General features: G+C 40.2%; 2 protein-coding genes across 3 annotated transcripts; both read left to right on the top strand.

Moving 5' to 3' along the window:
- The first annotated feature begins 439 nt into the window (after window positions 1-439).
- Window positions 440-4487, top strand: fgl1 (fibrinogen-like 1). The gene is made up of 7 exons (XM_032555771.1): window positions 440-652; window positions 1629-1797; window positions 1907-2066; window positions 2155-2243; window positions 2617-2705; window positions 3553-3740; window positions 3826-4487. The coding sequence occupies exons 1-7, from the start codon at window positions 599-601 to the stop codon at window positions 4022-4024; spliced, it is 948 nt and encodes a 315-aa protein (XP_032411662.1). The 5' UTR covers window positions 440-598; the 3' UTR covers window positions 4025-4487.
- Window positions 4488-4992: 505 nt separating this feature from the next.
- Window positions 4993-24340, top strand: snx25 (sorting nexin 25). Of its 2 annotated transcripts, none has more exons than XM_032555767.1 (22): window positions 4993-5730; window positions 6073-6644; window positions 7891-7975; window positions 11095-11311; window positions 12884-13056; window positions 14105-14291; window positions 14671-14741; window positions 16364-16554; window positions 16673-16804; window positions 17157-17306; window positions 17891-18016; window positions 18138-18302; window positions 19029-19160; window positions 19252-19392; window positions 19748-19861; window positions 21630-21707; window positions 21797-21880; window positions 21978-22095; window positions 22185-22251; window positions 22338-22519; window positions 23332-23432; window positions 23533-24340. In XM_032555767.1, exons 2-22 carry the CDS (start codon window positions 6294-6296, stop codon window positions 23596-23598), a joined length of 2931 nt encoding a protein of 976 aa, XP_032411658.1. In that variant the 5' UTR covers window positions 4993-5730; window positions 6073-6293; the 3' UTR covers window positions 23599-24340. The 2 variants fall into 2 exon arrangements, with proteins under 2 accessions (XP_032411658.1, XP_032411657.1); XM_032555766.1 differs by having other exon boundaries at window positions 5949-6644.
- The last annotated feature ends 278 nt before the right edge of the window (window positions 24341-24618 follow it).

Genomic DNA, 24618 nt, shown 5'->3' with positions numbered 1-24618 from the left:
GTATAAAATGAGGCTGTCTGACTGCAATCAGTCACAGAACAATTATGCAACCAAATAATGGAGGCAAATGGCCTCCTTCCGTCCTCCATCCTCCTACAAACGCTGGCCTTCAGCCGCATTTAGCCACTCCAAACCATTATTTCAAATGGCACAAAGCTGCTAATCAGAAAGATGATGACCACTCAAGTCTCTCAACGACACTCACAGAGGACGGGGTAGACAGGAGCCACGGTGCGTTGGCCAAGAAGAATCAAAGATTCACGGTACGACTACTACCAAGCGACACTAAGCGTGTTTTTAACAACAGGTGTAATATTAGAAACTTGTTTTTAACATGAAGTTGGTCTTGGCAGGTTCTGGGTACATCTGTTCTGAACATTTGGTGTGTTTTATCACCGTGGAGAATCAGGCATTTCTCCAGGTGCTCCTCCTTTTTGCTGTGCCTTTGCTTTCACTCAGTTGTAGGAAGATTTTTCCTTTTTCCAGAACAAGAATCAAGCAGATAAACCCAAACTCTTTGAAGAATCAGTCTGCTTTACTGACTTCCTGCTTGGTTGTGCTGCAATTTTTCAACAAGAAGAGAAAAAGAGGCCCCACCATGGCCCTGCTGACAGGACTGATAATGCTGGCAACCTGCACCCAGTTTGTCAAGGTGAATACTTTGAATAATCCACATGCTGTTCTGTTTTGACTATTGTTGTATGATAGCAACACACTGTTTCACGTGAGAGAAAAAAATAATAGGAGTGTTATTCTTATGGCTTCCTAAATGATCGTTTTCCAAGAGAAACAGGAGCTAGCTAAACTTGGCATCAGCGTGTCAAAGCCTTACAGAAACACGAGATTGAAAATTTGTCCCAAAATTTCCACATTTTTTAAAGCTGCACGTATACAAAGTTTATGGAAAAAGTATGTTTTTTACATATTTGTTCAAACTATCACCATGTCGTATAATGACGTGGCAATGTAACACGAAACAGATAATCATCTTCTCCCATGTGCTGCTGTTGCCGTCTGGAAAAAAAGTCAGAAACAACCAATCAGAACCAGGAGGAGTGTCTTTACGCTGTCAATCAACCTTGTGAATGCGCTCCCTAATATTCTAATGGAATAGAAACAACTCACTGTTACAAAAAATCCATTTATCCACCATCATCAGAGGCCATGCTAGCTAGCCTTAGCATTCACGAGAGGCTGCGCTGACGAAGAGAGGCTGTATAGAGGAGGGCAAGACAGAGGCATATGTAGGGGGAGGAGGCACGCACATGGGCATGATTGACAGACCTAAGACCCTCCTCCTGGCACTGATTGGTTGCTTCTAGTTAGTACTGGGACAAAGTACAGGAGCTTGATTTTTCTCGCAGATTACCTGCCTCAAACCGTACCGTCACGACACAGTGACATTTTTATATATTTCCTACAAAAGCTGATATTTCTGCAGACTTGCTTGTCTATTTTAAAGGCTACATAATTTCAGTGTGTTTTATTTTCCACATATTTTCTACATTTTGCTTTCTAACAGGCAAAATGTGTCCCTAACAGGCATATTTGAAACCAAATGAGATAATGGAAGGGAATAGATGTGAACATTTCAGGGACAACACATATGTGTGGATGTGTCTGCGTAGGCGTCAGACGGCTGCGGCGGGGAGCTGGCTCGGTTGCGGCAGCAGGAGCAGCTTTTGAAGAGACAGCTACAGAAACAGGAGCTCCTCCTACGCAGCTTACAGCTGATGACCCAACAGGGCAACAACAACGATGCCAGATCTGACCAGGTCCAGGACACCCAGCACGCAGGTCAGCGCCCACTGCCTCGCGCCCTGAGGAAACCCTGAGGAAACCATGCTGAAACTGTATTTGATTATCCCGTATGTTGGATAAACGGACTTGTGTTTCTGTGTGTCAGACTGCTCCCAGGTCTACAGTTCTGGGTTCAAATCCAGCGGTCTGTATCGGATCAGGCCCAGCGGGAGCCCCTCAGCGGTCAAGGTCTACTGTGATATGACTGAAGGAGGAGGATGGACTGTCCTGCAGAGACGGGTCAATGGCACAGAGGCATTTAACAGGTGTGTCTGCAACATGCTGCGTCAACGGCATTGGTTCAGACTCAATATCTGTATAAAAAAATAAGAATCTCAACTATCAATCCATCAGGTCGTGGACAGAGTATAAGGACGGCTTTGGAGACCTGAATGCAGAATTTTGGCTTGGAAACGACAACCTGCATTTTCTCACAACACAAGGTTAATACTGTTTAGCTTTGTAGACTGGAAACTAACACATGCAAATGCTGTTTTAAGTGTCCACTTTGTGGAAAAAGCCATTCGTAGCCTTTTCTGTAGCCTTTGTTTGTCTGCTGCCATCAAGTGGTCAAAAATAACAACTATTAGTGCTTTTGGAGAACACTTGTGTTGTCCAGAAATGTCATCTGCTCATCAATTTTCCTACATATGGCTGCAAAATTCTCGCAGGGTTGCTGGTGTCTATCTCCGGTGGTCTTGCTGGGATTCCACCACCAGGACATCCTTGTATCAACGCAACAGTGCTTCAATTTCTACAGGCCACGTTGTATGTTGCATAAACGTATCATTTTTCTTGTGCCTCCTTCTTTTGCAGGGAATTATTCAGTGAAGATCAACTTGGAAGACTTTGATGGCCACCAGCGCTATGCTGAGTACAAGAACTTCCAAGTAGCAAATGAAAAGGTCCAAGTCCTAAAAGTTAATGAAATGCATTATATGTAGCACTGTGTAGTTGTTTGAAGATTAAAAGAAATATATATTTTTTTAAGAAAAACAGATTAAGTAACATTATATCTTAATTTCAGCTGGCTAGCTACCTAAGAGTCCTAGCTAGCTACTAAGTTAGCTAGTTATGTCTAACTAGCTATTAAGCTAGCTAGTAATAACTACATAGCTATTAAGCTAGCTAGTTATAACTAGGTAGCCATTAAGCTAGCTATTTAGCTGGAAAGACAGCTAGACAGATTGAACCAAAGACAAAGTGGACCTCCACTGTCTTAAAACCACTCCAGTTTTAAGAAATATAATAGTGGTTTTATGCAAAGCTCATTTTATCTAGTTGTAACTGTTGTCACGATTGGAAGGTTATTTACAGAGAAAATGATTATTTCCATGGAAAATAAAAGTAGGAGTTGGTGCTCTAATCTGATCTGTCAGTGTGAAACGAACTGGGAAAGAATACACTAAAGAAATTTAAGGTCAGGTATGAAGTACGTTTTAGCAGGATCATTATTGCTGCATTGCTTAATACCTGAGGATCCTGTTTAAAAGAAACATTGACTTTTGTAGAAATAAACACCTACCTCAAATGTGACAACATCTTGAAAGGTTTCCGTTGACAATACAAAGTTTTAAAAACTGGAAATGATAGAAGTCCACTTCAGTCTTGGATGTCTGGATGTTGGCAACTAAATTTGATTTATTCAGTGTGAAAAATGCTAAGAGTCAAGAGTTATTAACGTTATTCATTTTAAAAAAACATCTCAAACTCTGTCTTTAACCTCATGCAAGTTTTTACTTCCGTCAGTAGGAGAACTACCGCCTTTCCTTTGGAGACTATGTTGGTACCGCTGGAGATGCTTTGACTGGAAGCTATCAGGCTCCTGAGGTCAAATGGGCCAGTCACCAGGGCATGAAATTCAGCACCTACGACCGGGACAATGACAACTACAGAGGGAACTGCGCTCAGGAAGACAAAGGGGGCTGGTGGTTCAATAAGTACGACCCCAAACAAAAATCCACATTTATGTCTTACAATGACATTAACAAATAAAATGCTCTGTTCGACTCTTATTTTCCGTAGATGCCACTCGGCCAATCTCAATGGTGTGTACTATCCCAACGGACACTACAGTGCTTCCACGGATGACGGTGTGGTCTGGTATCCTTGGAAAGGGTGGTGGTACTCGCTGAAGACCAGCGCCATGAAGCTGAGACCTGTAGACCACAAAACCCGTCTCGCTGACGACCAGGTGGCAGTTTCTCTCAAGCCACCTTTCTAGGTTATGCTTGCTTTGGCAAATGGAGTAAAAATACTTTGCAATCACCCATATCTTTGTAGTACTTACAACTGCATTGACCATTTCCTGTTAACATATAAGAATCCTGTATTGTGTCGGGGCAAAGCTGAGTTGCATACACAATACAGCGCAAACAAAGGCACAAAATTGAGAACGTGTGAAAGTTTTGGTCAGTTCTACAGACTTGAATGTTGCAAGAGGAAGTTGCATCCAGCTGTCTGGTTTGAAGACATAAGAGAAAGTCTGATGTCAGCGTTATTGAGAAATAATGAAACATTGGATTGACATGAGATATTATCACACAGCTATAGTTGACTGAACACATGTATTTTATCTGAACAACGGAGTGACATATCCTTTCAAAACTACCCTGTCAAGCATTGTGCTGGTTCAAAACTCATCATCAAATGTGCTTGCAAATAAATCCATTGCTTTTACTGAAGGACAGGGTGGTACGTTGTCTTACTTTTGATTCATTTCACAACTTGAAACACCACATTGCTAGTCCATGGAGAATTTCATGTGGTCCATGTTCTAGTAGTGTAACATGTGACTTTGTAATCACATTAGCAGGGGACAGAGTCCAAGGTGAAACACAAGCATGAGTCCATCTGATTTCCAGTTATTTTCATCTTATTTCTAAACCCATCTTGTAGTTTGTTGTTGCTTCTAGGAAGCAAATCTTATCTTGGGTTGGTCTATAGACGTGGATGTTTGTGATTACTCCTAGAGTATAAATAACCAGAATAGAATATACAAAATACAAACAACTTTTACTCATGTCCGATTATGCTGTTGTAAGATAAGAAAATTCACCTCCTATCTCTAATTACCATACTAATATAGCACTTTTGTACTCTAAATTGCTACATAGTCTAGATTTAAAGTAAAAGGTTTTCATTTTGAACATCTAAAATCCATAAACAAAAGGACTGTGTGTCCATGCCCAATATGGCAGATTATTCTGCATAGATAGATTTAATAGGATATTCAGAATGTTTATTCCAGAAAGGAAGCATGAACTTGTGAATATCTGGAAATGCAGACCCAATGCTCCAAAGTCAAATTAAATTTTTTTTTACACTTGCATGTCTGTCTTCCAGCCTGTCCTTAAAAACGAAATACTGCTCTTTTTACTCAATAAAACACTTTAAATATTCCAAGAAAGTAATATCCGTGTTAATATCTAATTTAGATATAGCTGAAAAATGATTTATCATCGCTCCGTGTGAAAATATTCACTGCTGTTGACGTTGAATGGCGCCTTTGTTGTGAACGGCTGTCTGAGGCAAAAATCTGTCGTCACACAAGCGAGGCACGAGCCTTTATCTTTTGGTACGCTTGATTAAATGATACGGGAAGTCGCTTTACTGGGCGGCGCTTCTACCAGTGAATAGGTTGCTGTGTTCAGGGTTGAACTCTCCGCCCTTTCAAACTGTACGGAGGTTAAAAACGGGCGAGACGTCAGCGCTTAACGCTAACGCTCATTGGCTGACACCGCTTCACGTTGAGAGAGATTGTCAGTCAGCTGGAGGTTTAAGGAGAATAACAATTACTTGTTTTTGTCTGGCGGCCCTTGACGAGATAGTGGTAATGCTTAGAAGCTTGCTAAGCCCGTTGAAACGACTTGGTATAGCTGTTCGGAAAACAGAATTGTAAGGTTCTTGTCAGAAACTCTTCAGCGCGAGGTGAGTAAGCTAACCTTAGCTGATGTTCAACTGGTTACTAAGCGAACAAGCTAGTAGGCTACCGTCCGTCAGTGTGCTTCCTAGTCAATTGCACACCTTTTTGGGGTATATTTAAGAGCAACAGTATTGCCCTCCATTGTTATTTTTCAGGTAAATTTCTTCCTAGTTCAGTTTAGTTAGCAGTCGCTCAGCTTCTCTTCCGCCTATTTGTCTCCAAGGTGACGGCTTTTATCGCTCCATCCATCATCTCATCACCCTGGGTCTTTCTGTCTGTTCTCCGGGAGGCTGCTACCAAAACCTTAGACAAGCGCGGTGCGTTTCCTGTCTGGATTGTTGTTGCAGGCGGAGCTCAGTGCCTGTTGCCACCGGGTGGCCCGATGCTAGGAGCGGGCAAGACATAGCGGCGCGGCTCGAGGAGGAGATGTCAGAGCGGGGATGCCTCTTCTTGGAGACAGTGCTGTAGTCGATGGAATACCGGAGTGCGCACCGTACACCTGCCGCTGGCACTTGCGGAGCTTCAGCCTAACAAGCAGTGACAGATATATGGATGGTGAGGTCGCAGCATGCCCACCCCCGCAACTACCACTACGCCGCTGGCTGGAGGGAGCAGCAGTACCGGAGGAGAAGAGGAGCCCATGGCTGCCAGTCCCGACTCCACCGGCGGTTCCTCTTTCCGGGTCGTCCCGGCTTTCTGCCTGGGCGTGGTGGCGGCTGTTGCGTTTCAGCTGGCCTGGGGAGGCCTGACTCTCACCTCTGTCCTGCTGAAGCTCTTCATCTACGTCTCATTCGCCTTACTGTGCTTCCTGGCCGGGAGCTTCGTGCTGCTGGTCAGGAAGAGTCCTCTGAAAGTCAGCTGCTTTGACCGAAACAGGAGGCAGTCAGCTGCTCGTCTGGAGTTCTTCAATAGGCTGATGGTAGGAAGATTACTCTGTCGAATAATATGTCTGTATATAAATATATTCATAGAGAACACATTTTAGTACATCTAACAATGGGGAAAAAAAGAAAACACTTAGCTAGTAGCAGTGCTTACATGACTGATTCCCTGGGCACCCTCCTACCAGATAAAAAAAAACAAAACAAACAAACATTTTTAGTTTGTAGCTTAAGAATTAAACATATATCGATCATTTTGACCAATGACATGGTTCAAATTTGTAAAGACTAAAACATTTTCTTCTGAAAATGCTGAAATGTAAACATCTATCTATCTATCTATCTATCTATCTATCTATCTATCTATCTATCTATCTATCTATCTATCTATCTGTAGTTCAACAATAAACTAAATGTACAATCATTTTAATTAAACCAGTGCATAATAAAAATAAAATTGTGGCGAAGAGATGTTTGCACATCTTTATAGAAAGACATTAATTATTCAAATTATTTTGAGCTCAGCAACAATTTTCAGAAAATATATATTAGATTCAGTCCATTTTCAGCAATAAGAGCAAAGTTAAGTTGCTATCTCTTTGAAACACCTGCTGCACATTTTTAAAAGTTGAATAAATGAATTAAAATCAGATTTGGTCTGTTTCAGACTAAAGTATCAGTGGATAGACGTGGACCTGTTTACTACAAAATTAAAGAGAAACAACCCTGTTATTAAACGATGACTACATTGTGTTCTTCCTAAATTATTTCCATTCTAATTTGTAATAATTTAAATCTGATAAAGTCTCCATCTACACCAACCCCCTTTGTTATCATACCTGCATGCTCTTAGTTTTATTCTATTATAATTCTGTATTTCTCATGTTTTCTCTTTGTTCTTGCAATTAAAAAAAAAAATCTTGAACTTATAGGCTGAATCTTGAACTCTCGCATTCATGCCATCCTGCTTAATTTGTGCTCAGCACCCAGTAAATGACTGTCCATTTCTTCAGAAAAACAATGCTGCGTTTGCAGCTGGCTGCTGGCCTGTTTTTCAGCTGCGTCGTTTGCTGCTGTGTGCTGATGACTTATTGACGTTGACGATGGAGGAAGATTGGCGCAGACATCTGTCTTGTTGACATGTTGCGCCAGCTCTGACAGATTGTTTATTAGGGATACAGTTCTCCTCTTTCAGTTGTATAAAAATGCTAACTGCTAATCTCTTCTGCTTTCCCGAATGTGAGGTTGAAAGTGAAGTGACCTGGTGCTCTGGTTGTCCCTCAGGGTCGGTTTTCAGTGCCTGCGCAGGAGTCCTTCCTGAGCAGAAGAGTAGTGGTGTCGCATAATGTGGACAAAGCCCTGAAAGAAGGTAATTCATCAGAGATGCTTTGACGTATAAAAAAACTTGAGCGAGCCGTACAAGTTTTGCTGTTCTGGGTGAAAACGTCCTGCCTGGGGTTGAGCAGTGATTTTCTAGTTTTTGTGAAGCTTTGCTTTGTCAATACTGAATTCAGATGTTTTGGATTTCTCTTTATGACCTGTAAATGTACAATATCAAACTGTGTATTTTTAATAATCCAGGCACAATGTGTCCGCACATCCTTAACAAGTCTTAAATTCTTGTATTTAAGGGTTGGTTTCTAACGTAAAGGCCTTAAAATGTCTTAAATCCATTAAAAAAGTAAGTATGTTTTTCCCAAGTCTTACATTTTGTCTTTATGGAACTATTTAATGTTGTTTATTTGATGTTTTTTAGTTTTCCCCTCCTGGGGACTTTTTTGTCAGGCAAAAAAAAGACATCTTCAGTGCGCTTTGTGACACGAGACCACTGATGCTACCGCTAACTAGTGCTAATACACCTTTGCAAGCTAGCAGGAGAAGTTGCAAAAAACTACCCATGATTGTTTTTTGTGACTTGTCATGAATAAGTGTAAATTTTTCGCCAGTTGGCTTGGCGGAGTTTGTTCATTTCTGTTATGACACAAGTCTTAAATTTCATTCATAGTGGTCTTAAAAGGTCTTAAATATGAGGTTTTGAAACCCTGTGCAATGCCGTTCGCCTTTCAGTAAATTCTTAAATGTCTCTGATTCCTCTGAGTGAAACCTGAAACATCTCACTAATCCTGAAATTTAGTAACTGAGGTTTATTATGTTTCCAGTCAGCGAGTGAAAAGTCATCACCAGTCAAGCTTAAAAATGTCTGAATCTGGTTACCAGCTCATTTCCCGACACGTTTCTCTGAGAGAGACTTCATACGGAGATTTGAATCTTTTGTGCCACGTAGAGCAAATGAGGAGAAAATGCAAAAGGATTAGTTGGTGAGAGATTTAAAACATTTCAATTTGCTCTTTAGACCACAGTGGAGCAAATGCTTTTCTAACATGTTAATTAAAGTTTCCTGCCTAGATTTTTATTTCTGGGGAGCTTTCTTTATTTTGTACAGTGAAAGACTCGATCTACGACTTGTTTGTTTCTTTGCTGTTGAGAATTGTCAGTTCATGGAGCTTCAGGGTGAAAATGTACTGAGCTGTGTCATTTCCATGGAGGCTTGTGTGTCGTTTCCAGCATCTTTCGTCACAAAAACATTCTGTTAGTAAAAATCTCTTTCTCTTTAAAAAAAACCCCCCAAAACAATAAGAATGCTGAGTGATGGCACTGTTCTGCTGCCACTCATCACTGCTTCTCAGTGACCCACTGTTGCACCAGTAAAAGGCCTGGTGAGGGAGACGCACAAGCATTTGCACAAACGCACATCTACACAATGAGAGGAGCTGTTTGTGTGTGTGTGTGCGTACGGGTGTGTGTGTGTGTGTGCGTCTGCCAAGCAGCAGATGGCTCCAGGATTTGTACTGAGTTAACAAACGCCTACACAGTAGAAGGGGATTTGTACATGCTCCACTGTGACTGGCAGGTGGAGTAGGTTGATGACTTTGGATTCAGAGTCGTCTTCTGCTCTCGGTGATCTGATGACTCGGTCTGAGTTTCTGTCCAGTCCAAGGCCTTCTGGTTGGATCAGGAAATCGTGGACAGAAATAATGTTCAAAGTAGTAAAAATGTTGCCATTTTGGAAACACCGTACGATGAAGTGTGTTCAGAAGTGTATGTTGAAATTCAATTTGTAGCACTGATTTATGTATCAAAAAACTGGCTATGATTGCATCAATGTAATCTTGCAATAATCGATTTTCTAACTTGCCCCAAAAATGCAATATTATACGATCAGCACGTTTTACAGCTTCTATTTATGTCAACTTTGAATTCAGGTTAACTCACTGAAGGAAAAATTTAAATAAAACCCCTTTTTAAAAAATATTTTCTGTCATTTGTAAGGCTTAAAAAAACCCAACTAAGATTGGAAATTTAACTTGGTATGGTTTGGAAAACACATATTTTATTTTTAAGCCAAATTGCCCATCCGTAATTGAGCTGTATTTGAATACTGTACAGTTGTTCAAAAACATATTGGCAAAGTCTTATCTGAGCAGTAACAGCAACAATAAAATAATAAATATACTAAGATTGTAAGCTTGGAGAGTCTGTTTCAGTCTTAAAGTGCCTGGTGTATCTAATTAGCATCATACCTACATTATAATCTCTAAGTTATTTAAAAGATAATTGACAACAAAAACACAACCATTTTTTTGTACAATTGGATATACATTCAGGCTTTCAGGGGTTAAAGTTATTATTATTAATCTAATTATAATATTTACACTAGAAGAATAGGTGACATCACACTGTCAACAGCACAACCCTTAACTTCCTCTAAACTGTGAAGAAAGCCTCGTCACTTGTGTGTTTGTTTTAGTTTTTTTTCTTTTTTATTATTTCTCTGCTACATTCGTCCTGTCCTGGGACTCGGTCTTTGTGTTTGGTTTCTCTGCATATCTTTGCTGCTCAGATGACAAAGTCCACTTTGGCTATATTGATCAGACGAGGGACTCTCTCCATGTTTTCCAAAACAACTTCACCATTAGCTAAGACTGAAAAAGAGCAAGGTGGTGACATGAGATCATAAGAGCCCTCACAATCACCAAAGTTTGCTTTTGATATTCCTCATTAATTCTAATTGGCGCTTCTAATAGACGCCGACAATGAGGCGTCCTGTGTATTTTTAGATTAGCATCACGCGAGCGTATGTTCCGAATGAGCCGAACACGGTTGTGTCCTGCTCCTCTGGTTTCCTCCTACAGTTAGTCACGTCAGTCTCTGCTGCTATGAGTCATCGATGTGATAAACTAACCCGTCCCTTTTTTTTTTTTATACCTCGCCACCTCTGATGCACCTGGCCTTTGAGGAAATGAAACCTGTTGGACTAACTTTGCAGCAGTTTAATTCGTGGTTTAGTTACCGAAAAAAAAAATAAAAGAAATCAGGCACCAGCGCTGGCAAATAAAACTCTATTTAACTGAACCGTTCATCTTCTCATCTCTCCTAAACAAAGCCAACCTGCATTGGAATCCTCTCTCTATCTCTGTCTCCTCCCAGTGTTTGACTTGGCCTACAGAGACTACATCCTGTCCTGGTACTTCTCCCTGAGTCACGATGAGGGCCAGCTGTACTCCATGCTGCTGGAGGACTGGTGGCAGATGATTGGCCAGTTGCGAACCAGACTCGCAGACATAGACGTCGTCAACGTGGTGTGCTACGACAGCGTCCGCATCCTTCACTCCCACTTCACCGACCTCAAGGCCGCGTCTGGAAGGTACGCACTCAGTCACGTTTCCGTCCAGTCTTCGGGCGAGTTTCGAGCGAGCTTTGAGAATGCGAATTATGCGTGCTCCAGTCTGGAGCGACTTGACCATGCTGCGCAAAGCGCTCCGCTTGGCTGTAAAAGAAACAACAAACAAGATGTAGAATTTTTATTTATTTTTTTTCCAAAGGTTTGTTTACAGACCCACCAGTGGATGTGGAAAGTTGGTTACGTCAGAATTTATTCGGTATTTACGTTATCCGTATTTAAATTTTTTTTATTCAGAATTTTGGTATTTCACATGCAATACTTCAAAACGTACGTTAAAAAAAAAAACCTCGATGGAAACACGTCTGGTTTGTTATTTGCATGCAGTTGTAGCAGACAACCACATGTAGTGGACTTAAACTTTTCTCACCATATTTTGCGGTACCATTGCGATTATGATAAAAGTTACAGTAAGATCCGTTTATTACTACTTTATTAGGAAACTGTCTGGCTGTGACTGCCACTAAACTGCACACATATTATAAATTGTTTAGATATTTATTGATACTTTAATTGAATAAACAGTCAAGAAATTAGTAAAAAAAACAAACAAACTATTTTGTCAGGTTTTAAACATCTTGAATTGGAATTTATTGTGGCAAAGATCAATCCAAATTTTGATAAGACATTTATCATGATAAATGATACGATAAGTAAATTGCCCCAGATTTTCTTAATTTTTGGGAGTTACTAATATGTGAGACCAATTTTATCTACCTTCACAAAGGTTGCTGTATTTCGAAACTTTTCAGATGGGAAAAAAAAAATCAGCATCCTTCGAAATCTGTGTCGGTGATCGAAAACTGTAATCGGTCCACCCCTACAAATTGAAACGGCAAGAACACATTAATTTTAGTGCCGGTTATCGGCCTTCTTCATTCTGACGTTATGACTCATTGTTGGTGTTCAGAGGAGTCGTGTTCCACTTTTGAGTTGCTGCCAAAGACCTCCACACCCACCAGTGTCACCCCCCTGTAATTTCACGCGTCCTGACGGAATGAAATCCCATCAGTCTGATACAGCGTGAATGACATTAAAAGCTCACTTCCCCCTCAGCGATACGCACAAAAGACGACCGAGGGGACAGGCGGAGCGGTGCTTCACGCTTCATCTGCTTTTATTATCCTGGCACGTCGGGCGAAGTTCATGATTTGACTTCGCCACAGTGACGTCTGTCGTCGACAGGTCGGCGGCGGCGGCGTGTCTTGTTCTGTCAAGTTTAGGAAAAATGGAATAACAACTCGGCATTGGATGAGTCATAGCAACCTCACCCTGTTTGAGGTGGTCTGACATGATGCTCGGACTGAAAAATGTGTCTGTGTTTCAGAAGTTAACATGCGCTCACCACGAGCGTCGAATTTCAACAGATGATGGAGCTCAATTTAGCTTTAGAAACCATTATAGTTTATATGATAAGATTCTTCCATCCTGCAGTCCAAAAGCTCCAAATGAATATGACGGTGCATGTAACACTATCCCTCAGCCTAATCTGTTTCTATATTTACTTTGTGTGCGTGTGTGTGTGTGTGTACAAAGATCAGAGGAAGCTGCTCGTCCATTTCCTCTCCATCCCTGCTTGGTCTGTCCCGACTCGGAGATGGCCTTCCTCCGTTGTGTAGCGAGAATCCTGCTGCTGTGTCTGCTGCCTCAGAAGGACGCCAAGTCTCACACGCTCCGCTGCTGCCTCACAGAAGTTATAACGACCAAAGGTGCTGACGTCCTTCTACGTCTCTACGAGCTTTGTTTTATTTCTTTTTTATCTGATCTTTTTATTGGAATTGAACAAATGAGGAAATGAAACTGACTCACTTTCCATTAGAGCTGGATGATGTGCCTTAAAAATAAAATCTCAGTTTTTTGTCATACCAGATCCAATTTTCGATTTTTTTTTTTCCCATTGCTTTCTTTTCTGAGAATTTTTTTTTTTACAAATGACAGAAAATATTTTCAAAAAGTGGCTTTTACATCGATCTTTGCTTCTGGCGGTTGAACGACAGAGTTTTGGGGCCAAGTTACGAGAATTTTTGACTAGCTGTGAGAATACAGACCTAATATTGGTAGAATAAAAACACAATTTTAACAGGAGAATGTTTTAAAATTAGGAGAGAAAAAAAAGTCGTTTTAATGAGGGGAAAAAAGCTTGGATAATTTTTAATTTGGCATGTTGGAGTTTGGATAAAATTACTTTATTCTGGTATTATTTCAACTTTGCCATGTGATTTTTATTATCTTATTACTGTTATTGTATCCTGGTAATTTCAGAACTTTGTTCTCATAAAAAACAAAAACAAAGAAATCTTAGCTTGACCTTTACATTTTGTTGACCTTAATTCCAAGTCCAACTAAATAGAAACCGTAAAAAAAAGAAAAGCTTTTCTAACCAGATGTCCATCCTGGGCGTACTGTTAGTGAATGTGTGATATAGGAAACAAAGAGGTTGGTGGGGAAAAAAGTCCAGAGTTTCCACAAATGAAATATTCAAAAACCAAAAAATTTAACTAATCGCAAAAACTGATTTGTCAGCCTCTCGCAAAAGAAATGAGGAGAAAAGTATCCATAAAAACCTGCTGTTTTAGCCAGCAGCAACTAAAAACAACAATTCCTACAGCACCTACTACTGCTTTTACAACTAATGTAGTCACTCATCACCATGTCTTTCCCGTCTTTAACAACCTGTGATCAACCCCAACAGATGTTTTTTTTCTTCTCTTCCCGGCGCTGAATTGTGATTGTGTTTTGTGTTGCTTGTTGCTGCAGTGTTGAAGCCTCTGGTGGAGGTGCTGAGTGACCCGGACTCCATCAACAGGATGCTGCTGTCTCAGCTGGAGCAGAGGGAGCAGCAGGCCGAGCAGCAGAAAAAGGCCTACACCTACGCTGCCTCTTACGAAGACTTCATCAAGCTGATATCAACTTCCACTGATGTCAATTTCCTCAAACAACTCAGGCATGTCAGGCGCACACATACACACACACACACACACACATATGGTTTCATTAAACGCAGAATGTTTTGTATCTGCACAGATGTTCTTTGAATGCACCACTCTGCCTGTATAAACTCAATAACAGACGGCTTAATCACTAATATTTTTTGTGCTCCTGCTGCTGCTGTGGGGGGTTTCCATGGGAACAGAGCTCATCTCTAAAGCAGCGTGGCGGATCTACAAAGGGGTGTTAGACATGATACTGCTACGTGTGGGTCATTAGTGGAAGAAATAATGGTGACACACAGACTTTCATGGCGTTTTGTCAAGTAAAGAATCTTCGTAATTATGTTTTATTTAGTCTTTTCATGTTTTTTGGTCTCTCCATCTCCATCCCAGGTATCAAATAGTGGTAGAAATTATCCACGCCACCACCATCGGCAGCTTGCCTCAGCTCAAGAAGCAAAAAGGTAAAAGGAAATCGGCAGAATGTGACGGCAGTAATTGGTGTGCCTCAGCACAGTCTGCTGCTGCGTCCCTGTTCTTTGAAGCCGAGAGAACAGTGTGTTGAACGGGGTGTGTTCAGCATGTTCCCAAAATTTAGCAAGCAGTTTGGCTTGTTAGACCGATGCATCATTGTTCCTATTAAACTGAGCTAGCTTGATTTTTTTTAGAGGACTTTACAGTGTTTTGTTTTCTCTTACTAAACGCTGCACATGAGGGTTTTGTTATTTTCTAGTTTTCCTGAGACACCCTATCTAATTCCAGACAAACAAGCTCATAGTTTCTACTTATTCAGGGATGTTTGGGAGTCCCAATCCCTGCAGGTAATACAAATAAATATAAATACATGTATGTTCAATGTCGTTAGGGGAAAACACAACTACAGGACAGTATTTAACAGTGTTCTTCTACCTGTTTTACGTTACTGAAGGCATTTTCTATCTTTTATTTTACGCATATTCAATCACATAACATGTCAATAAACGTTGACATGTTGTTCTGAGTCAGTTTGTTTAAGATTCTTCTTGCTATATGTTTGTATGGCAGATATTGGTCACACACAAGCCTGTGGTGACACAAATTTTACTGGACGATAAATTGTCCCAGAAGTTATCGCGATAACGATAATATTGTTGTTTTTAAACCATTTTCAAGCAATCTAATATGGTAATGGCATAATAATGCAAGAACACATTTTCATAGATCAATAAAGATTAAATTTGAACGTTAAATTGTAACTGGAAGACATTTTACATATTCAAAACAAATCAGCAAAAATAAAATTAATTATGAAATCTCTGTAATCAAAATTGTCGTTCAAAAAAGGGGCTGGTTGATACCGATGCACCAGTCTGATTACTTTTGTCAATAAATTATACAAATGGAAATATTGTCGCTTATTGCGACAGAACTAGTCACACATGCCCATGCCTATAAACAATAACTGAAATATGGAAGAATAAGCAAACGGTAAAAAATATGAAGCCCTGTTGTTTCAGAAAGACTCTGTGTTATTTAATATTGCAGTACTTTTGCATATTTTTCCTCTTTATGAATTCATTATGAGGTTTCCAATGAGGAATAGAGAATCCCTCCTAAAACTTTAATTTGCCTTTCTGACTATCTGTGAAACACTGTTTTTATTCACGTTATAGATGATGCCGTCTGTAATAATTATAAAGTCAAAGCAGAAGTTTGTCAACTGTAAACAAATAAAACAAAAAAAAGTTTATATATCAAAATAGATATAGATATATATATAGAGAGAGAGAGATATATTGGGTCCAAAACACACAGCCTGGTGGGATCCCGCATTCGATTTTTGAAACTGATACCTCAGTAATAAACCAATTATTCACACTATTTTCTGCTAGCCACCAGAACTACTCTGCTTAGTATCAAATACCTTTTCAATCAAATATCATGTAAAGATATGGACAATAAATAATACCATCTTCATGCTAACTAAAAATATATATTTTTTACAATCCCAGCTTTTGCATGTATTGGGATTATTTTAGTTCTGTGGTTTAATCTTATCACCGCTCTCGGTAACTTCGTCACCTTCCTCTTCGTTTCCCTCATTCAGAGCGCAAAGGCAAAGAGTCGGCAGCCATGAAGGCGGACCTGCTGAGGGCCAGGGACATGAAGCGCTACATCAACCAGCTGACCGTCGCCAAGAAACAGTGCGAGAAACGCATCCGCCTGCTCGGTGGACCCAACTACGAGAACAGCGAGGAAGGAGGAGCCGACGACGGCGACGAACCGCAGAGCCAGAAGGTCAGAGGCACGGGAACGCCGGAGGGAGCGTTTCAGTTCTGAAAACCAAAGCCGTTCTGTTTAAGTCGTTTGACGTTAAAGCGCTTTTGGTCTCATTGTGTTCTCTACCTCCTTTCAGATCCTCCACTTTGATGATATTTTGTGTAACCCGGGCTACAGAGAACACTTTCGAGCGTACATGGAGAGGGTTGATAAGAGAACTCTGATAAGCTTCTGGGAACTGGTGGAAATGCTGAAAACTGCCAATAAGGTATTCAGGACTCACATTCATCAGAGTTCAACCCAGCCGTTCCAAACTAAAGTAAAAAACAGTGCAGGGAAATTTACACCTAATGAACTAACTTCAATCTTAGCTAAAGTTGAGGAATATGATCCTATAAAGAAATCCAGGTAGATTTTGTACAGTTAAATAGGTTAAAGATTTTACAGTTATCAGATAAAAAAACTTTCATTAATACCAGCTGCTTTTTCTGTTAGCGTTTACGTAAATATTTGCTTTTAGGAGTATCTCTGAATTTTCTGTTTACATGGCGGTGGGTGGGTGATGTTGATGTGAAGGCGACGCCAAGCCTTTGTGAACTGGTTTCCGTTTGTTTTGGCAGAATGAAGTGCCCCAAATCGTGGGAGAAATCTACCAGAAGTTCTTTGTGGAGAGCAAAGAGATTCAAGTGGAGAAGTTTCTCCTGAAGGAGATCCAGCAGAGTCTGGTGGGGAACAGAGGGACCGAGGTGTTCGTCAGACTGCAGGAGCAGGTAAAATGGGATTTAAGATGCAGATGATTAATCGTGAAGAATCAATTATCGAAATAACCGTCAACTAATTTTGTAAGAGATCAATCATTAGGTTGAGTATAAAGACTCAAAAAAGGCCATTTGCTGAACAAACGATACACTCACAGATGTAATTGAGCCAAAACTGTACAAAAAAATGTTACATGTAAGATGAAAAGACATTTTTTTGTAAAAATGTCTGACCCAGAACTCCTCATCTGACCCAGTTTTAGCTTCACCGGGTTCAATTTCTGCAAAAAAAGCAAGTTTTTCTATTCTATTATTAATTGAAAAATAAGCAACCATATCAGGTTTACTTATTGATGTTGGCCTGAGCGTTTCACGTGTTGATGTTGGAAGTATTTTGTGGTTTTTGCTATAAATAATGAAGTATGCGCTAAAGGGACGCTACATTAGCGCATTTTAGTCTAGCTTAACAGTCCTTTGGTCTGGTGTGGGGTAGAAGAACTTCTTTAGCTTTTTTTTTTCTCCAAAATGTCCGCTTAGGTTGGAGCTTTTTGAGCAGCTCTTGCAGCAAGAATAAAACATATTGAAATGTTCTCCAGGTGGCCGAGACCATGAGGGAGCGCTACTACCCGTCCTTCCTGGTGTCCGACCTCTACGAGCGGCTGATCAGAAGAGACGAGTCCCACAGCCAATCACAGTGCAGCCCAGAGGAGAAGGGCAACGGGGTCAGATACACACACACAAAAAAGAAGATGCGTCTGCGTCACATGGATTTTACTGTATGAGATTGACTTCTTTGTGTGTGTGAGCTGTCCTCGTGTTGTTTCCGTGTCCCTCTGTGTGCAGTGCCAGGGTCTGGACGCAGGGGAGGAAGTGTGCGACGAGGGAACTAAAGGAATCAACGAGCAAGCTAGCTACGCTGCTACTAAACTACGGCAGCTGTATGACAAACTGGAGTATAAGAGGCAGGCGCTGGGCTCCATCCAGAACGCCCCAAAACCAGACAAAAAGGTAGCAGATGAGAACCACACTGTCTTAGCTCTTCAGGTTTCCATCTACCTACAGCTGGATGATTAATAGAGTTTATCCATTAATCAAATCTTTGGTTTTTCAAGATTACATTTTTTGAAAATTTGGATTTTTCTTTTTTCTATCCATGCACTTCTTGTGTTTCCATAGTTCAGAGTAATGTCAGCACGCTCAAGCCCGCCATCTTGTTTTAAAGCATCTATTTATTTGGAGTATGAATTCAGATCAAATCCACGTCAAAATATAAGTTTGTTTTTAGTTTTTTTAAAACTATTTTTAATGATGAGAATAAGGTCAAGTGACAAAGTCAAAATAATATGATAATAAAGTTGTAATATTATTTTCTTTTGTCGTTTAAATGACTTTTCCTCTTTAAAAGGTGTACTTCTGGTAGAATTTTGTTTTTCTCAGCTAATATTAGAACTATATTCTAGAATTAAACAGAAGTTCTCGTAGCCTGACCCTCGTCGCTGCCACCGTACAGCTCACAGAAGGGATGATGGAAATAAAAGCCACTTTTAGAAAATACTCTGTCATTTGTAATTTCTTTTTTTTTTTTTAAATGAGAGAGAAAAATAAATTGATTAAAACTGGATCTGATGTGAAACAAAAAATCTGAGATTTTAATTTCAATCAAGTATTCTGACGTCAGATATTTACTTTTATTTTTTCCCTATTCTCGAAGGTTGTCTCTGTGTGTTTCTGCAGATTGTGAGCAAACTAAAAGAAGAGATCGGCGCCATGGAGAAGGAGCACAGCGAGCTGCAGCAGCACATCACCAGGACCGACTGGTGGTGTGAGAACCTGGGCCACTGGAGGGCCAGCATCACCGCTGCCGAGGTAACCGCGCCCACTTTCCTCACCGCGGCTAATGCAGTGTGGAGTCCCTCTGAACCACGATTTCTATTTTTTAATTTTTTAACGGTTCCAGGCGGCAGAAGAAGGCGGCGAGACCACAGCTTGCTACAGCGTGTCTGTTAGCCTGACGGAAGGAGAGGAGACGGCCAACAGCTGCTGGAGCGTCCAGAGGAAACTCACCGAGTTCCAGATGTTACACCGCAAACTCACCGAGGTACAGCTGCTGCACTCTTCTTCTATCCCTGTTCTTTTTTGTTTTCTCTCCTATAATTTCCGCTGCATTTTAATCGATTTGGAAATCAGAACTGTTTTGTGAAAATCAGATAAATATTAGGCTCATATTCTTTCACTGCCACATTATTTTGTGTTGCATTTGTGATGAGGTCTTGTCTGACTCTCACTGGGCAGTTCTGGTAAAAAATTCTTATGAGAAGTTATGCATGAAACATGAAAATGCATTAAGCCGTTATTAATATTATTAACAGTCTATATTAATTACAATCATATTTTAAAGGCTCATATTATACGGCTGTCATAAACAATAATAATTTCTCATTTGGCCTCCTCAGTGTTTTCCATGTCTGAAGAAACTCCAGCTGCCGTCGCTCAGTAAACTTCCCTTCAAATCCATCGACCAGAAGTTCCTGGAGAAGAGTAAGACTCAGCTCAATGCCTTCCTGCAGGTAAAGCTCACTGTGTGTGTGTGTGTGTGTGTGTGTGTGTGTGTGGGTGGGTGTGTGTGTGTGTGTGTGTGTTTAGAGTGAGCATCAGGCTCCCACTGTATAAACATACATCAGGGCAGTTCCTGAGGGTTATGTTAGTAAGCGATTAACCTGACAACTAATCTGGTGGGGGTTTTTTTGTTTTTTGTTTTAATCTGATGATTCATTGATTAATTGGATAAAAAAACAATCGTCCCATTCTTAACCACTGACTTATACAATATTAGAAATGCATTAAAAATGAAAATCATTTAATTTTCAGCTAATTTACTTTTTTAAATAAGAAATCAAACTTTTTTTTTTGTCTAAAATGCATCAGCAGCCTTCCTTTAGAAAACACTTGATTATTTGTAGCAAAGGATTCATCTGCAGCTCAAATAATATTTCCAACATCACCATGTGAAAAGTTGATCTGCCAGGCATTGTACTTCTAATCCGTCTGTTTTTATTGATTAGCTGATTAATAACTGGATGGCAAAATATGCTTAGCGGGAGATTTTCTTTATCCCAGAATTTGAACATTGTGAAGCTAAATTTGCCACTTGAGGATTTTTATTTATTTATTTTTTTTTCATCTTGAATGCAAAATAAATACATATATCATACATACATAGAGTTTTGGCTTAATTACTGCTCTCAATATGTTGTTCTTTCAGTAAATTGACCTTTTTTGGAGTCTATATACTCCAGTCAACGATTACTTGTTTATTAAATTAGTTGATTATTTCAATAATCAGTTTGTCACAATTACTCCGATTAATTGTTCCAGCCCTAGTAAAAATACAATAGGTTAGCCTTATTTACACATAAATAGCAGAAAATGTATAACATGATCTAGTTTCCTTAATTCTAAATGGAACATAATTCTTAGTGTTGCAAAATATTCTAACATTAATGTAATAATATGAAATCAATTGTTTTGTTGTTTCTTGTTTTGATTTGCTAAAACAAAAACATTTTACTCTATTTAGTGATAGTTATCAAGTAAGTGACTGTATTGTGTGTGTTAGCCTGTCACAATAAGGAATAAATCAATTAATCGCGTGATGACAATCATCAAAGTGATGCGCCGCTTTAATATCGCTGAAAAGCCGCCATTTTGATAAGTGCAGCAACCATTTGACAGTCAGTATGAAGCTGTTAGTTTGCACTTTTTATTTTCTCTTTATCTTAGTTTTTACAAAAGTGGGACTGGCCCTTTTACCTGTCTTCCCTGTCTTTAGATGAACTGTAACTATTATGAAATGCAGTTTTGGTTACAGAGAATTCATAATCCATTTGAATTTTTGTTGTTTTGTTTATTTGCTTTGGATATTTAAAATGTTAAATGAATGTTAGAAATTAAAGTTTGTAATTCTTATTATTTTAGTTGAAAATGGTCTGAAAATGACATTTATTGTCCTGCAGAGTTTGTCATGGTGATGGGCCTAATTATTTGAAATATTTAGTCTCACTGTGCTGCCCTGTATATAGTAACAAATAAATCTGATTTTAGCCAGCTGGTTAGTTGGACTATTGACTCATGAAGCCTGTTTTTAAACGGGTTTACCGTAGTAAGACTGATGGATGGCGCTTGTTAATTTTCCACACCTTGTACATCTGGGTTTTTATATGACAAGACACATTAGCGAACAACCAAATGTCTCCTTCATGCAACCGTGGGAAACCAGATCTTGAATCTGAACCACTGAAGCGCTGTTGATGATAACTCTGGCGTTTTCTGTTGCAGCGGTTGTTGACAGATGAACGACTGTGCCAGTCGGAGGCACTCTACGCCTTCCTCAGCCCGTCTCCAGAGTACCTCAAAGTAACATGGTCTCTTCATCCAAATTGAAATCAAAACCACATTTTTGTTGTTTTTCAAACCGTGGCTTCCTGTGCCGCTCTGCGTTTCAGGTGATGTCTATTCAGAAGAAGTCCTCCTTCTCTTTGGCCTCCTTTCTGGAGAGGTTACCTGGAGATTTCTTCTCCCACACTGAGGTAGACGCCGGCTTCTCGCTTTTCCCAGCAGGTCGGATGAGAACTTGAGATGCTTAGCTTCACCCTGCGTGTCGCGGCTGTGATTGGTTGTCCGCAGGAGGACGGGGACGATGACAGCGACCTGTCGGACTACGGCGACGAAGCGGACGGGCGCAGAAACGCCCTGGCTGAGCCCTGCTTCATGCTGATCGGGGAAATCTTTGAACTCAGAGGAAGTGAGCGGCTAACGCTAACAGAATCATGACCTGAAATTACATCAGAGTGGATTCATCTAACTGCTTTTCTGTCTCGTTTCCCTGCTCAGTGTTTAAGTGGGTGAGGAAAACTCTAATTGCACTAGTCCAGGTTACATTTGGACGAACTATCAACAAGTAAATACCGGCTTTTTTTCGCGGGGTTCTTTCCGGGTTTTCGTCTGTCTGTGATCAGCGCTAACGCGACACGTTCTTTCCCTCAGACAGATCCGGGACACTGTAAACTGGATCTTCTGCGAGCAGATGCTGGTGTGCTACATCAGCGTGTTCAGGGACACCTTCTGGCCTAACGGGAAGCTGGCGCCTCACGCCAAGGTCCGGACCGACTCGGAACGCAGCGAAACCAAGGAGCGGGCTCAGCAGAAACTCCTGGACAACATTCCAGGTAACACTCCTGGACAACATTCCGGTACACAGGAAGTCTGGAAACTTCCTGTGTACCGCTTTGACTTCCTCAAATTACAGCTGCTGACTTCACAAACCTCTGTTGATGTCCAGTATGGAAAACCATCACAAATTTATTCACAACTGCAAGATAAAAGATAAATTTCATTATTATTAAACTGATTTGTTACACCTCACAATTAAACACTTCTTTCTTTTAGTTTATCACAACATCATTGTGTTTGGAACATGAGAAAATCTGGTTAAGTCCGAGGTGGAGCTGGGCAATAAATCAATTTTATTGATTCATTAAACTTTAGATTTTTGAAGATTGAATTATTGGAACATCTCTATTTTTCATTCTTCTTTTTTTTTAAACTAGTGCACTCCAGGGTTTCCCCCAGTGTATTATAAGCCTGGCAGGCCACCAGGCTTTACTTGTTCACCCACCAGGCTAATCATTACTTATTTTTTAAAATCTTTTTAAAATGTTTTGGATTTTTTTAAAGACTTTATAGATTAATACCTGATCACCTGGCCTGGTGATCTGGTATTAATCTTCCAAGCTTTGGTTAGCTCATAATTATCAAGTGATATTTTCAAATTTCCTGTCAGCTTTAAACATTTTTTAACTCAAAAACATGGTGGGGCCGCTGGATGAATGACTGCCCTAGGGCCCAACCACAGGGCTTGGCACGTTTTCTGGGCCTAATTCTAGGACTATGAAAACTTTTGCTAGACTTTGTATTCAGTAATTTGTTGTTTACTCATTACACATATGGACAGATATGTATGTGGATTTGTTTCAATCAGATGCACTAGCAAACCTCGTCGGCCAGCAGAACGCTCGCTTCGGAATCATCAAGATCTTCAACGCCCTGCAGGAAGCCAACGCCAACAAACATCTCATCTACGTAAGACGGACACGCGAAGCGTCACAACCAGATTCGGGTATTTTTATTATCCAGAGCCAAAGAGCTGTGTGTAACGACTCAGTCTGTGTTTCTGTGTCAGGTGTTGATGGAAATGCTGCTGAAGGAGCTCTGTCCTGAACTGAGAGCAGCAGCAGAGAACAGCTGAGCACGAACACAGAACATCCCTGGTTCACCAAGCGGAACGGGGGGCAAGGTGGTTCCACCGCCGGCCTCTGTTCCTCACCCTTTCTGTAGCTGACCAATCACAGAGTGCCAAGCGAGAGACAGGAAGTGAGGCGTTGTGGGGTAAATGTCTGAGCTTGGGTGGTGAAGGCTGTGAAATGACGGCAAACCGAGCTCACAGCGGCCTGAACCGAGGGGCACTTCATTTTGTTCAACGAGAACACTAGTTGTATCTGTAATAGAGAGCCACGTTCACTAAAGAACAAGTCTTAATTTGTGAGATTATGTGACACGTTTTTTTTTTTTTTTTTTATGTTTCTTTAGTTGTTTTCTGGAGACACAGACATTCCAAATCGATACTAAAACCAAAATGTTTTGGAGTAAATCTCTTAAGTTGAAGTGGAAATCTTAATGTTTGCACATGGCAGGAGGTGATTTGGGGAAAAAAAAGAAAGAAAAACGCGGACCGGATGGATGACGGAGTCCGGGTCTTCCGTTCCCCAGGAAAAGTCTCGGCTCTGACCTCTGAACATTCCTACGCACAGCCTGAGCAACAACACTTGTTTTCTGTGATTCTTGTTGAGACTTGGAATTGTGCAATATAATTTCATGTGAACGTCATTGTGATGATTTTATTTATGATTATTGATAGATTTTATTTTTACCAAAAGAAAAAATTGTTTAGAGAGCGTTTATATGAGCAATAAATGACAAACAAAAGCTGATGACTTGCATTCTTTTTATTATATTTTGAAAAGGGACTAAAATGTTGTTTTTCTTATTTCCTTTAATGTATAACTAACAATCTGATAAATTCTTTAAAATATTACAAATTAAGTTTTCAGTATTTGTAACTATATTTCTGTGTTATGGTAATTCTGAAACTATAACAAGTGGTGAAAAAGTGGATACATAAAAGTACATTTCTGCTAAAATTAATAAGTTACTAGGAAAAACAAGGACATTTATGAGCTCCAAAATGTTAAAATTTCCAGTATATTTT

This window comes from Xiphophorus hellerii, chromosome 23 (assembly GCF_003331165.1).
Source record: "Xiphophorus hellerii strain 12219 chromosome 23, Xiphophorus_hellerii-4.1, whole genome shotgun sequence".
Taxonomy (NCBI): domain Eukaryota; kingdom Metazoa; phylum Chordata; class Actinopteri; order Cyprinodontiformes; family Poeciliidae; genus Xiphophorus; species Xiphophorus hellerii.
Note: the sequence above shows the minus strand (reverse complement) of the source record. Positions and strands in the feature narration are given on the sequence as shown.